The sequence below is a fragment of the Nycticebus coucang genome, chromosome 18 (assembly GCF_027406575.1).
Source record: "Nycticebus coucang isolate mNycCou1 chromosome 18, mNycCou1.pri, whole genome shotgun sequence".
Taxonomy (NCBI): domain Eukaryota; kingdom Metazoa; phylum Chordata; class Mammalia; order Primates; family Lorisidae; genus Nycticebus; species Nycticebus coucang.
Genome location: NC_069797.1, coordinates 63,282,854 through 63,298,604, shown reverse-complemented (window position 1 = coordinate 63,298,604; position 15,751 = coordinate 63,282,854). Strand labels below are relative to the sequence as shown.

The window sequence follows — 15,751 nt, the reverse complement described above, 5'->3', positions numbered from 1 at the left end:
CAGGGTGATAGACTATGGAGGTTGGAAAATGCTTTGCCTCTGGGACTTGTCAAACACTATCAGTTCAAAAGTTTGGACCCCAAACCCAGAAAGGATGCCCATATTTGGGGGATTGCAGTTAGTATAATTGTTAGATTTAGCATAATAAAATTTTATTAAAATGAAAACATCCATTAAGTTCTTCTCTTTCCCTTTGTCTCTCCAGAATTTTTAAGGTAGAGATGTTGTATATGTTTTAATCGCCATGAATCATATTTTGAGAGATTGTAATGTGACAAGGTGATTAAGTAGTTGGGAAAAGTTGCATAGCAGTTTATGAGTCATAATGGTCCCAGATTTCAAGGAACTTAGCTTTGAATGATTAAGCAAATGTTTATTGAGTGCCTACTATGTGCTAGGTATCATTCTAGATGCTGGGCATGTGGCAAAGTGCAAGAAAGACAAGGTTCCATTTCCCACAGCGTTTGTATTCTAGTGTCTAGGACGTCAGGTAGCAGTAAGTTTTCTTATGAAAAGAAAAGAGGACAGAGTGATAGAGAGTACGTAAGTGAAATTGGATGGGATAGAAGGCTGAGAAGGTGGCATTTGAGACCCAAATACTGGAGAAAATCCAGCTGTGGAAGACCAAGGGAATTCATAATCCAAGCAGCGGGAGCAAACAGCAGAAGCTACAAAGCTTAACATATTCAAAGAACAGAAAGGTCAGAAGTATGGCTGCAGCTTGGTGAACAGGGGAGAGGGTCCTCTAGTCACAGAAAGGACCATAACCCTGATCATGTAGAGCCTTGAAGACTAGATTTTATGCTAAACTTAAAGGAAAGACACTGAAGGGTTTTACACAGAAGAGGGATATTATCTGATTTGCATTTTAAAATATTACTCTGGCTACTATGTAGAGAATGGATTATATAAAGTGACTGTAACTGTAATTCCAGGAAGAGTGACAGTGGCTTGGCTGAGGATCCAGATGGAGAGAAGCAGACAGATTTGGGATATTCTGGAGGTAGGATGGATAGTACTTAGTGGGTTCAATATTGGGGGCCAAGGAAACAGACGGTCTCCAGACCCTTGGTTTAGGCTCCTAATGGAGTGATTTGCCAGATAAAGAAAGTTCGGAGAGGAGTAGGTCAGGCTGGGAAAATAAGGATTTGCCCTGGAGCATGTTAGCTTGGAAATGCATGTAAAACTTCCAAATTAGATGTGAAGGAGGCAGCTGGTTAAGAAAGAAGGCTGGGACTGGAAATATAAATTTGGGAGATATCAGCACAGAGTGGGACAGGAGCCAGTTGAAGTGGGTTGAAGAGAGAATGGGAGGTGAGAAATGAAGACAACTTTTTATAAGATGACTTGCTGTAAATGGGGAATAGAGAAATAGGGTTGCAGGAGCATGTGGGATCAAGGACAGGTTTTTAAAAAATAGTTACTATTTTTTTTCCTAAAGATGGGAGTACTAAACTCTGTTTCTGAGCCCATGGGAATGATACAGAATTGGGGGGAAAATTACAAAGGAAGAAGAAAATTTGGAAAACTAAAAACATAGCTTTCTATTTGAATATATGTTTTTGTAGGCTTTGGGAGAGGAATGGGATAGAAGGAGAAGATGGGCATTGAAAAAAGGAATAGGGAGGAAAGGAAGGGAAGGAAATATGCTAGAAAAAGTAGTAGAGTCAGAAAATATACCTATGGCACCTGGGGAGAGGACTGGGGGATAGACGAATAACCCTTCCGCCTTCTAGAGACAAAGTTTTCCAGGAGACATCATTAGTTCCATCATCCACTGAAGTCTCAGGCCTGGGGAGGGCAGTGGTTAATAATGAAGTTGGTTCTGTCCTTGCTGCAGACAAGTAAATTACAGAACTGCTCTGCTAAACCTGGGCTTAGGAGTGCTGAGCTGAGTGTGTGAATTAAGTAAGACCATCCCTGTAAAGCATATGGCACACTGAATACCATTCTAAGCATTCTCAACCTTTAGGTAAATGCTTCTCTAAGTTCCTTGAAGTCAGGGAACATATGCTGTTGTTTTTGAACTTTCATTTATTTAGTCTTAGAGTGGAGTGAATTTTGAATGCTTGTCTTCTTCCCCCCTCTTTCTCTTTCTCTTTCTTTTTGCTTCATTTCCTACTTCCTGTCCACCCAAGCCTGCCTCCAAACTCACCTGTCCCCCACCTCGTGCTGTTTACCACCTTGCCTCATATCCCTTCACATTTGCATCTTCAGTCTATAGAGTATCCTGTTTGGAGATGGAATCATCGAAAGTCAGCATGAAGTGGGGCATTATCTTTATTAAGTCTTCGCTTACAAAGCAAGAAAGATACCGAGTATGTTCACTGTTTTAATCTTAGTCAATTTTGTTCTGCTATAAAAGAATGCCAGAGACGGAGTAATTCATAAAGAAAAGAAATGTTTTTGGCCCATGGTTCTGGAGGTTGGGAAGTCCCAGATCAAGCCGCTGCATCCGGTGAGGGCCTTCTTGTTGAGTCATCCTATGGCAGAAGGCAAAAGGGCAGGAACACATGGGAGAGAGACAGAGAGAAAGCACCAAACTCACTTCTGTGTGTGTAACAAACCCACTCCTGAGATAACAAACCCATTCCTGAGATAATGAAATTAATTCATTCATGAAAGCAGAGGGCTCACAACCTAAACGCCTTCCACGAGGACCTACCTCCCAACACTGTGGCATTGAGGATGAAGTTTCCAACACCCAAACTTTGGGGGACACATCCAGGCCATAGCAATCACCTTGATTAAAGATGAAAGTCTATACCAATATTAAATTTACCTTTTTTAGCAGAGTTCATGCATAATTTTTCTTCTTCTATTTGATTAACTTCACAAAGATTGGTTCCCAGGACGTTCTCCTTCAGGTAGGAACTCAGTAACATATCTTACTCCATTTCACCTGTGTGTTTATGTCTGTGGGGAGGGAGGTTCTTACGTTAAAATATAAACTCCTTCATGACACAGACCCTAACTAGTTCTTTTAACAAATGAAAAGTTTATTATGAGATGTTTCAGCCATAGGAAAAATAGAAGTAAAAATAAAATACACATGTGTACACTCCTCGCTTTAAGATATTACTTACACAGTTGTAGCAGCCTATGTCCCCTCCCTCCATGTTGATAATCTCTATCCTGAATTTGATATTTATCATTCCCTTGCAGGTTTGTAATCCCTTGACTCTATAGGTAGAAGTCCACATAAAATTCTGCTTTCCAGGCTTTCTGATAGGAGCACGTAGTGGATTCTCAGTCAAATTTTTTTTGAGTGAGTGACACTTTCTTAAAAAGAAGAACTGGAGGGCGGCGCCTGTGGCTCAGTGAGCAGGGCCCTGGCCCCATATACCGAGGGTGGTGGGTTCAAACCCAGCCCCGGCCGAACAGCAACAACAAAAAAAAATAGCCGGGCATTGTGGTGGGCGCCTGTAGTCCCAGCTGCTCGGGAGGCTGAGGCAAGAGAATCACATAAGCCCAAGAGCTGGAGGTTGCTGTGAGCTGTGCGACGCCACGGCACTCTACCGAGGGCAGTAAAGTGAGACTCTGTCTCTACCAAAAAAAAAAAAAAAAGAAGAACTGGATATTTTCCCTTTTTTGTTATTCTTCCCAAAGTCTTCCCCGTAAGTAGGTTATTTGTACTTAATTCTACTTGATCTTTATGAAACCTATAAAATAAAATGCATTTATCCTAACAGGGACAGAATGTAATATTACAAAGTTGAGTAATAAAATAATCTGTGTTAGTCAGGGAGGGAGATTGTTGTTGGGAACCCTGCCAGCTGCCACTTGTGGATACTCTGTACCATATCTGCCTTTCTGGGCTCTTGTCTTTTTCCACGGGAGCACAAACTTGGAAAGTACATTCCCCTGATCTTGCCAACAGTATTCAGCTTACACTTCACCAATGACAGGCACTTGCATGAAATTTGTTAGGGGAAGAGGAGAAACCATTGTTTTCTGGAGGCAGTAGCAGATGGCTGAGGTGGAAGTTTTCCTAAGCTTTTGGGTGTTCTCCTGAGAATCCTCCTGTCAGTTTTATAAGCAGCTCAGATTAATAACAGTGGCTTCCTTGTGATTCCTGAACTTCTAGATTTTCTGAAAGAAGTATCCTGGGCGCTATCACTCCTGCAGCTTTCCTAGAGTTGTTTAATCCTGTTTCCTTGTATAAACCCCTTTCTATTTAAGATATCTAGAGGAGAGGAGATGTCTGTTTTCCTGACCACATCTATTTTTCTTGACTGATAAAATAACCTGGTCCACAAGCTTCCATTGGAAACCACAGGAGAGTAAAACTTGTTATAGAAGTTCCCTCAGCCCTTCAGAACAGTGATGATTATACCTTTGGAATTGATGGAACACTAGATCTATAAAACTGTGTGGAATCTATCGAGACAAAAGAAATGAGGTACAAAAATATTTTAATCTTTTATTATACACATGTAACTGCATACAATGTATTTGAAGAATGCATAACACATAAATAACAGGGCAGAGATCTAGGTGGCTGCTATGGTTTGAATGATGGTGTCCCCATCAAATTTAATACCATTGTGGTGGTATTAAGAAGTAGAACCTTTTAGGAGGTGATTTGGTCATGAATATTACTCTCTCATAAATGGGATTAAGATTTTTGTAAAAGAGGCTTCACACCAAGTACAGCCCTTTCTGGCCCTTCTTCCAGGTAAGGACACAGAATTCCACCCTTTTAGAGGATGCAGCAACAAGGTGTCATCTTGATAGCAAACACCAGGCCCTCATCTGACACCAAACCTACTGGCATCTTGACTTTGGACTTCCTAGAAATGAACTTCTCTTGTTTATAAATTACTCTGTATGTGGTATTTTGTTATAGCAGCACAAGCAGACTAAAACAGTATCTAAGAAATAGATACTGTTCTACAGTATATGCTCTTGTACCTTCTGAACTTTATCTTGTGTGCATGTATATCTACTATCTATTATATTTAAAAACATAAATGCATACCGTTTTATAATAGTCACACTTTCAAAAATCTTAAAAAGCAAGAAAGTTATCAAGCATTAGCACTGTTTCAATCTTAGTCAATTTCATAGTTCTGCTATTAAAGAATTTCAGAGACTGGGAAGTTCATAAAGAAAAGAAATTTATTTGGCTCATGGTTCTGGAGGTTGGGAAGTCCCAGATCAAGCAGCTGCATCTGGTGAGGGCCTTCTAACAACATAAAATTTTGATTATGAAATAAGAAAACAAGAACTTGCACCTACTGCTCATGGGAGTCTGTAAAACTCCTTGCCATGGGCAGGGGGAAGATGTCAACGTGGTAATATCTGGTAAAGAAGAAAAGGCACATATCTTACAGTCAGCAATTCCTTTTCTGTGTAAACATCCTGGAGATAATGTTCATATATTAGGAGAAAAGTGTAAAGATGTTCATTGCATTCTTGTTTATAATAGTGGAAAACTTAAATCATAAATATGTGCATTAATAGGGGAATAAATATGTTAAGTTGTAGCAAAAAAATACTACACAACAGTTAAAACAAATGGCCTAGCTCTATAAATATCAACATGAATAGATTTCAAAAATGTATTTTTGAGAAAAGAAAGCTACTGAATGGTATGTACAGTATGGCAGCATTTAGATAAATTCTAAAACACATATCAATAGTAAAATACAAAAAACCTGGAGTAGAATGTTTCATACCTAACTCATGAGAAGACTGGTTTCTGCTAAGTGATAAAGGAGATGGAGGTTATGACAGAAAAGAAAAGATTTTTCATCCTGATTTTCTATCACTTTTCAAAAATCTGAACGAAAATGAGAAAATATCCCCTTTTTAAATGCTGGTTTAGTTTTATATTATTACCTGTGCATTTTCATGGTGCTCTTCAAAATAATATTTTGTATTCCCCATTCTGCCATTCATTTCCCAACCTGCTTCTATTTGGATTGAGCCCTGCCTCAGTCAGGATCCCAGCAGGAAACAAAAGGCTGACACTCACATTGGGTCATTTGAGGTGAGTTTAATATAGGGAGTATTTACAAAGATGCTGAGAGGATATAGGGAAGTTGAAAGAACAGTGTGGCACCACAGGGCCTGGTAACAGCGGGAAGCTGTCACTATCCCGGGCCTTCAGGGAGAGGGCAAAGAGGCTTTACAGGAGCAGGCCTGGGAGACTTCTTTGTGAAGAGGGGCCAGCAGACAGTAGCCCTCTTCTCAAGGGAGCAAGCAGAAGACATTTCTCAGCCTTTCACTCCTCCCGCCCACTCATTTCCTGCCGATATTCTCCATTGGCCAATCATGACTGGAATCCAGAGGGCCAGGAAATGTGCTAATTCTGCCCATAGAGGTCAGCCTCCCAGGGTGACCAGCACAGGCCTGTCACAAAGTTTGCCAGTTTGCCAGTTCCTTCTCCTTCAAATTGTCGAATCTAGGAGATACTTCAGATTTTTTTAAATTTTGCTTCTTGGTTACATTTTCTAATTGGCCTCTTCCTTCTTTCTAATTGGACTTCTTCTTCCTTCCCCACCTCAAATTTCCAACTAACTCAAATGCCTCCTTCTAGTCTTATTCACTGAAAAGTTCTTTCCTGGCGTTTCTTTTCATTGCTAGAATTCCCTAGGTTTCCATTCCTCACTCTCTTTTTCCAGTCATTCATTTCCATGCATTTAACTCCCAACAGTTTGCTGATAAAAGACTGAAGTCTTTATTTCTAGCCAAGATTTCTCATCTCAATTCCAGACTTACTTATTGATAATAACATGGGACTGTCTCACAGGTGTCTCAGAGTCCCCAAGACACACCTGTAGACCTGCTCCCCCTTATCGAGTGAACAGCCCTGCCATTTAGCCAAGCAGAAACCTGGAAATCTCCTTCCTCCTGCTATTTCTTACTTCCCACATATTATCCATTTCTCCTTCCCTGGAAGTGAAGCCTGAAGAGATTGACCAAGTATGGAAATCGTGATTAATTAGCTGAAATTGGGTTCTGGAAGGGTGACAGAGCTGGGATATTGAGATTAGAGCCAAGATATTAGATAAAACTGGCTACCAGTGCTTCTGAAATATGCTGAGCATTAAAAAAATCAATACCTAGACCCTACCTGAAACCAGTGAATCCAAAAATATGGTGTTATGGACTGAAACGTGTTTTCCAAAAATTTCTATCGTGACTGTATTTGGAGAGAGGGGCTTTAAGGAGATAATTATGGTTAAATGAGATTATAAGAGTAGGATCCTAGTCTAAGGTCTGGTGTTTTTATCAAGAGGAAGAGACACCAGAGTGGTCTCTCTCCACACCCCAGACTCCACCTGCAGTGAAAAGGCCATATGAAGACACAGACAGAAGGGGGCCATTCACAAACCAAGGAGTGAGGCCACACAAGAAAGCAACCTCGATGGCAGCTTGATCTTGGACTTCTAACCTACAGAAGAGTGAGGAAATAAACTTCTGTTCTTTTTTTTTTTTTTTTACATAAAATCAGTGTTTATTGGTAAGCTCCCCAAATAGGCCAGCCCTAGAGCTGAGATCCTAGGCTCCATGAGGAGGAGTTGGTTGGGAGGCCCAATGTGGCCTCCTTGGTGTGCTAAGACATGGTGATGTTACTGGGGTCTGTCAGGTCTTCTGCTAGGCTTTCCAGAGTCCTTGTGAAACGTGGGGCTGTGTCAGGCCAAGGAAAACAGCCTTTGTAGAGAAGTAGGATTTGTGGGGAGAGGTTGGAAAGGCCGTGTGCCACTCAGAACCTGCTAAGTTCAATATCGGCATGTGAAAGGAAGAAAACTGAGGTAAGATGGTAGAACTCAGAGGAAAAAGTGACAGGGAGTCTGAAAGTGAGAGCGGGAGGACCAGCATCTTTCACGCCTTGGCCAGAGTGGGGTGAGAGGGTCTTCCAGATGCTCCTCCTCCTGGCTTCTGGAAGGGTGAGCAGGGGAGGAATGGGGCTCTGGTCAGTCAGGGGTGAGTCCTAAACAGCTCCATCCCACAGGGATATCTGGATGGCAGCCAAGTTGGAAGGGGCCACAGTATCTGGACTAATCCTGCAGGCTTCCATCCTGGGTCCCTGCCCTGGAGAGGACACTGAAAAGCGCCTGGCAGCCTTATCCCTGCTGGGCCTTCACTGAGCCTTCTTGGTCACCCTCTGGTTTTTCAGCATCACATAGGTGACAAACAATCCCACAAACAGTAGCAACAGGAGACCAACAGCCAAGGGGATGGCAACAGCATAGGCTCGGGGCAGGAAATACTTGTGGATGACATGCTGGCTGTCAATGAATGGCATTTCCCCGGTGCTCCGCCACCTAAACTTCTGTTCTTTAAGCCATCCAGTCTGTGGCATTTTGTTAGAGTAGCCCTAGCGGATTAATACAGGGGTTCAGACAGGAATATTTTTATAAACTCTCTGGGTCAAATACAGTTAGGGGTGACAAACCAGAGAAACCAAGAAGTAGGAGTGACCACCTAGTTGGAGGAAAGCAAGCCTTGTGTTTGCCTTTGGAATCTCTTGGCAGTTTTAGCTCAGGCTTCCTCTGGTGTGCTGGAGTAAATAAGGGGATCAGAGTAGGGTAGCCATGCCCTTAGCAGACAGCAACTCCTGATACTCCCACCCCATAAATATGTATTTTTCAACTCTGCCTCTTCCTGGTCATCAGCATTGTCCTTGTCCTCCTATGCTCCAGTACAGGGCTTGGAAAACTATGGCCCATGGGCCAAATGTGTCCTGCCATCTGTTTTTTAAATAAAGTTTTATTGGAACACAGTCACACTTATTTGTCAATGTATTGTCTATGGCTGCTTTTGCATTACAATAACAGAATTGAGTATTTGCAACACAAACTATATGGCTCACCAAGCTTGAACTGTTTACTACTATCCTGCCATTTATGGAAAAAGTTGGCTGACCCCTGTTCTACTAGATGGCTATACTCTCAGGGTGATTAGGTCAGAGATCAGCCATTTATATATTAGTGCCTTATTGGTCCAAAAGAATAAAAATTCTTCACAGTGTGCCTGTCACTATTTCCTGGGTATCTATTATGTGCCGGGCTCTATGGACAAAGGAGCTGTACGCAGCAGACTAGAGGGCAATTTTGCTCCTACATGCAAGCAAAATGGGTTCCTACCATGGGCCCCTCACTTTAGCAGATGCTGCATATTACAAATGCACACAAACATACATTTATTAAAGAATATGTGGTGCCTCTGCCCCGTGGGCCCCAGGCTCAGCATCTTTAACACTCTTAAACAACTATTCTTGTGGCCAACTACACTCAGGCCCCAAGAAACTGCTTCCCTACATCCTTTGCAGTGTGTCCTCCAAATTAAAGTGTCAGAAAATGACAGAGGTTTGTGGGTTGTGCTGTTGCTGATGTTGCAGGAAGACACTTCTTTGGCTTGCAGGGAGGACTTGAGCAATGGAAGGGCTCAGGTAAAAGAAAAGACAAATAAGTTGTCAAATCCCTCTTTCTGTCATGAACGCAATAGATTGTTAGGGCAAAGGGTCCATTTTCTTGCTTCTCTTGGTATTCTTCTAATTCATAGTTCTGAGACTACATAGGAAATGGCACGGTAGTAACTATATTAAATAAGTGCATACATAGGTCTAGATATAGCATATGAAGTCATACCAATTCTTTACACTATCAACTAAGAGACATAACACACGGGAGTTGGAATCCTTTTATTCATGTACATATTTAATGAGATTTCATAAATTTAGCTTTGAATCATTTTGATTTAAAATTTTGACATTCATTAATTGTACTTTCTGTTTTGCCTTTTCATTTTAATATACTTTTCAATAAACTGTATTGAAAAATATAGGAGAAAAATAACATACGTAAAATAATATTTATGTTTTGTGTTCTTATCTTCAATTACTTTTTTGAAAGTATATCCAAATTTTGTGTACTTTTAATACACTTAATTTTTTTTTCTTTTGAGACAGAGTCTCACTATGTCACCCTTGGTTGAGTGCTGTGGTGTCACAGCTCACAGCAACCTCTAACTCTTGGGCTTAAGTGATTCTCTTGCCTCAGCCTCTTGAGTAGCTGGGACTATAGGCGCCAGCCACAGTGCCTGGCTATTTTTATTGTTGTTGTAGATGTCATTGTTGTTTGGCAGGCCCCAAGCTGGGTTTGAACCCACCAGCCCTGGTGCTTGTGGCCAATGCCCTAGCCACTCAGCTACAGGCACTGAGCCAATACACTTAATTTTATTTGCAGTTCTTTGGATTGTTACCAGCAATTGAGCACACATTATGTGAAAATCTAGATTACAATAACACAATTAGAAGAATAACTACAATTAGCAGTTTTGGCAAAATGAAAAGATTATAAATATAATATTTTATATTTATATAGTTTAGAAAAGATAAATATATGTTGTATACAATAATAATTGTCTTTAATATTTTGCCAACTTTTAATCACATATAAATCATAGTTTTACTTGTCTTTTTTGCCACAGACAAAGGAACACTCGTATGAGTATAAAGGTATTTTATTTAAACTGGTTAAATATGTAGAAATTGGCACATGAAACTTTAATGAGATTTGCTCCAGGGCCCACAAAATGAAGATGTAGACCTACAAGACAGACCGGGTCTTTGCCCTCCAAGGACGTTAGTCTGGTGGAGGATGCAGAGAAGGAGGCCATTGTAATTATTGCTGTGAACCACAATAGAGTGCTATGGGAACATACCGGGGGCTGGGGCGTGGTCAGGGAGGGCCTCCTGGAAGAAGTTATTTCTGGGCTAAGAGATGAAGGGTAAGTAGGAGTTTGCCAGGTGAAGGGAAGGAAGGGGTGGACATGGAGAAAGGACATACGAAGAGGAAAGTTCAAGGCAGAAGAAGCCGTATACCACAAGTTTGGCTGAGTTTTTCTATAAAGGGCCAGATGGTAAAAACAGTAGAACCACCATAGTTGACCACCTCCCTGCATTGATCATCTCCTTAAGTGGACCTAATTTTCATAGACCGGACATGTACATATCAGAACAGTAGGCCTAGTTCCTGTTGTTGACCACTTCCGTATTTTGACCAGTTTGTTATAGTCTCTTGGGTGGTCAACTTACAGAGCCTGTAAGCCTTATTTGAGCTTTGTAGGTCACACAGTCTCTCCCTTAACTACTTATCCTTAACACAAAAGCTGCTACAGACGATGTGTAGAGAGGAACAGGGGTGGATGTGTTCCAGTGAAATTTAATTTACAAAATAGACAGGAGGCTGGAGCATGATGGATCATAGTTTGCCAACTGTTAGTATATGAGAAGGCCCGGAGTTGAGGGAAAGTTTACCTGAGGGACCCACAGTCGATGAATATGTCTGGTGCGTAAAGGGTGAGATAAAGGTGGGAAGTGGTGAGTCTGGGGAGTTGATTACCAGCCTGTGGAAAGTGGACCAGAGGAATCTGGAAGCAGAGACCAAGAAAGTGCTGCTGTGGGCATCCTGGCCTAGGTGGCAGTGGGCGGAGGGAGAAAAGTGAATGGTTTGGATAGAGAGATTCAGTGAGAGACAGTGCAGAGAAAGAGGAAGGCAAAGGTTGAGGCTGACTCCCAGATTCACTGCAGGTGATGGTTAGATGATGCTGGGGGAGGTGGGAGACCTGGGGGAAACAGATTTAAGGGGAGGGATAGGGACAGATGACGGGGCTGTCCCCCAGCATGCTCAGTTCACACACTTGGCTGTGCATATGCAGATATTTTTGTCAGCAATGTGCCTGGCAGTTTCTGTGAAGGTACAATCTAAAAATCCTGTGAACGTCAGAGGGCAGCTGAGCATGCAGAGCTAAATACCTTTGTAATGATAATCCTGGGGAATAATTGCTATTGACAGATTTTCTCTAACCTATGGGGACTGCAGGCTTTAGTTGCTCTGGTTCCCTTTTGTTCACAACTAATTTAACAACAGCACAAGGATCTAGTATCTGTTGGTAACAATAGCCAACTTGGTCAGGAAAGACAGCTTCATCAAGGCGGCAAATCTGGTCAACCAGATGGACTGGCACTTCAGATATCACATATCCCAATATACAGGATTTGCTGCTGGCTGGGATAGGGCTGGGGGTGGTGGTGGTCCTCCAGCACTTCACCCACAGCCACCCCTGGAGCAGCATCCTGTGTTAGACAAGGGTGCCCTGGAGTGGGGCACTGAGGGGAGCAGGCTCATGAGCACCTGTGACGCACACCTCACTGGGGAGGCTTAGCTGTCTGCAGGGTGCATCTATCACGCCAGAACAAGGACCACGAGTGCCTCTCAGAAACAATGGGGAGGTTCTCTGGATGTGAATTTGTGCATCTATAGCATTTGTCATCAGAAGTACAATCCACAGACAACCTGCCTTAGGACAAATGCCATGCCACTGGGGCTCTCTGAGGAGCAAGGGCCCCGTGACACAGCGGGAAGCCAGTGGGTGCTGCATGGTGCCTCTTGGGGTTCTGCTCGCAGTGTTGGCATCCTCAGCAACCTTGCCTGGGTGGACGCCTCCCTGATCCCCTCTCACCCCTTCCAATCTGTTTCCACCAGGCTGCCTGAATGACCTTTTTAAAATGTAAATTGGATCATGTCACTCCCCAGTTTAAATGCCTTTAATGGTTTCCCACTGCATTTAGGAGAAAATCCAAAACCCTCACCAGGGCCTACAAGCCTGACTGCTCTGGGCCAGCTCTTCCTCTTCCATCCCTCTCCCTGAGATTCCTCTAGCCCTACCATGGTGACTTTCTCTCAGTCCTTTTAAATATCCCCAGCTCTTTTTCACTTTAGGGACTTTATTGTTCCCTTATTCTAGAAAGTTCTGTCTGCCCTCTACCCCTTAACATGGCTGTCTCCTTCTCACTTTTCAGATACCCACTTAACCTACTGATTACCCAGGTAGGCTGAGTGTAGTACTATGATTTTTTTTAATCATAAAAAAATGACATATTAATAATTTATCATTTTATAATTATTTATATGTTTCTTGTTTATTGTCATCTCTCCCCACTGTAAGTTCCTTAGAGGCAGGACTGTAATGAATTTGTTTACCACTATATTCCCAGAGACTAGCACCATGCCTGGGAGCTGTATGCTCAATAGATGTTTATTGAGTAAATGAATTAGGTGACTGGGCAGGTGTGGTGTGGCTCATGCCTGTAATCCCAGCATTCTGGGAGGCTGAGGCAGGTGGATCTCTTGAGCTCAGGAGTTCAAAACCAACCCGAGCAAGAGTGAGACCCTGTCTCTACTAAAAATGGAAAAAATAAAATAACTGAGGCAAGAGGATCACTTGGGCACAAGAGTTTGAGGTTGCCTTGAGCTAGGATGCCATGGCACCCTACTGAGGGTGAAAAAGTCAGATTCTGTCTCAAAAAACAAACAAACAAAAAAACGAATGTGACTAAATTAAAAATTATTTAACAGATACATCAGTTGATGGATCCATTCATAAGTATACATATTTGTGTGTGTAAATATATAATTTCTGTGCCAGTTACCTAGAGGCTGAAAATAATAATTTGTTATTATGTTCCATGGTTCCTTGTGTTCAGAGTTCTCAGCTGGGCAGTTTTCGTGAACTATCTGAGGTGATTTCAGACCAATGGCTCAGGTGATTTCAGACCAACGACTGCTGAAGGCATGTGAAGTGACAGTTGATGCTGGCTGTCAACAGGGAGCACAGCGGGGCTGTCTGTCAGAGTGTCTGCACATGGAGAGGGCTGTCCGCAGCTTCACTAGTGGCTTCTAGTGGAAGTGTCCCATGAGCAAGAAGGGATATCTATGAGAACCAGGCAGAGGCTGCAAGGCTTCTTATGACCTAGCCTCAGACGTCACGCAGTGTCATTTGAGCCCTTTGCTATTCATCGCATTTATGCACAGGGCAGCCCAGATTCAAATGGAGGACATTTCCCAAGGGTGTGATACCAATACTAGGAGGCAAGAGGATCACTTGAGCCCAAGAGTTTGAGGTTGCTGTGAGCTAGGACGCCATGGCACTGGGCGTGGTTCACCGGAGCCCGTGCTTGGAGACTAACTGCCACCACCTCTTACATCATGATTTTGTGGATGTTTCTATTTCCAGTTGATGTTCCTTTTTTTGTTCCTCTGGGGGCACTTCCCCAAATCTTCTATAATGTGTGTCCTTTATTGCAATGACACGGATTGGAAAAGGTGGAGCGTCTCTTCCCCAAATCTTCAGAGGGCTGAAGTTAGTTGTTGCATTACCAGGGACTCCAGGGAAGCGGTCTACATTTCAGTGCTGACGTGCTGTGGGAGGAGCGGCTGGGAAGCAGTGGTGCTGCTGGTCGCAGTCCAGGAGTCGTGGCACTCACTGTTCATTTACCGAGAGCAGGCGCTGACCCTGGCCGCCACTTGCGGCACTGAAATCGCCGCCTTTGAAAGCCAAGCCTGAAGAGAATTGAATCTGGGATCGTTTCAAGGGTGGAAGATGCCAGGCCTGTCTCCGTTTTGCCTTGTAGCTAGTGTTTTTATCCAAATGTGAAAAGCTCTCTCTCCACCTCTCTTGCACTCCCACAACCCCCACCCCTTTCCAAATGTCCTTCCAGCTGCTATTTTCAATTCCAGCCTCAAGGCAAATGTTTCACTGTAGCAGAATTACTGTAAAATTCCTTCCTGTGCTCCCACAGATAATGGAAACTCTGGCTCCACAGAACCTAGGACAATTCCCCAGAGAATCCCAGAAACATACCGCTTCAGAAATGGCCCAAAGGACAGATCTAAGGAAACAGAACTATCATAAAATGTTATCATCAGAGGGATGGGTCAAATAGTACGATTGTTTTTAATGCCAATGACTGAATCTAGGTACATTTTCTTTGTGTTTTGTGTATCCAGTCAGTTTCAAAGCACCAAAGACACCTATAGGACAGAAAACAATATCATGAAATTGACTGATGGGTCTGTAAACGTACAAACCTGGGATATAAAAAGCACTTCAGTGGGCAGTGTATAAGCAAGGAGAAAATCTTATCCAAAAACAACCTGCAAAACTGCAGAGGAAGCAGCATCCTTGAAAAACAATGAGTCATAAATCTTTTATTTTTTTTTCTCTTCTGATGGATAGAGAATACAAAAAAGGAGCAGCAAGAATACCGATGATAGGTGTTCACTATGATCCTGCCATTTCATCATGTCTGGGGAGGTCCTGAAGATGGCCAGTGTCAAGTTTAAAGCATAAGGAACCCTGGGCGGCGCCTGTGGCTCAAGGAGTAGGGCACTGGTCCCATATGCCAGAGGTGGTGGGTTCTAACCCAGCCCTGGCCAAAAACCACAAAAAATAAATAAATAAATAAATAAAAATAAAAGCTTAAAAAAAAAAAAAGCATAAGGAACCCTTAAATTAAACACTTCTGGAAACGTGTATGTTGTCTGAAGCAGTGTTCCTGATTTCTGATTGATTATTCCCTTAATGCTTTAGCTATTGAAATACATTTCACTTCAAATTCGTTAGTTCAGTATTGAGGACAAGTTCAGATGGCCAATTTTATTGGATTAATTTTAAATTATAAAAACAGGCTGTTTATTGCATGAGAGAAAAAAATAATAAAAGAAAAAGAAGTAAGCCAGAACTTAATTTACTTGGGAATCTAGTTATAAAATTTGATGACAGCTAAGTCTTTTCTGCAGAATTCTCCAAGGGACAGGAGAGTAGAAAGTTAGATTTAGGACAGCAAATGTGTAGGTGTTGGGTAGATTTGGCTTCAATTTTTTCAGCCCTCCCGCTTTCCGTGCCTCTTGCTTTATAACTTTGCAGATCATCCCCAAAAGGGGAAAAGTGCTTT

At 42.4% G+C, this 15,751-nt stretch overlaps 2 protein-coding genes across 6 annotated transcripts in view; one reads left to right on the top strand and one right to left on the bottom strand.

Moving 5' to 3' along the window:
- MARCHF10 (membrane associated ring-CH-type finger 10) overlaps positions 1 to 15,751 on the top strand; it is a 239,954-nt gene that overhangs the window by 44,769 nt on the left and 179,434 nt on the right. The gene's annotated exons all lie outside the window — the stretch shown is intronic.
- On the bottom strand, positions 7,955 to 8,257 carry LOC128569642 (dolichol phosphate-mannose biosynthesis regulatory protein-like). Its single transcript, XM_053567921.1, has one exon. The coding sequence runs from the start codon at positions 8,255 to 8,257 to the stop codon at positions 8,093 to 8,095; it is 165 nt and encodes a 54-aa protein (XP_053423896.1). The 3' UTR covers positions 7,955 to 8,092.

Coding starts and splice junctions, on each gene's coding strand:
- LOC128569642 (XM_053567921.1), bottom strand. CDS start 8,257: ATGCCATTCATTGACAGCCAGCATGTCATCCACAAGTATTTCCTGCCC.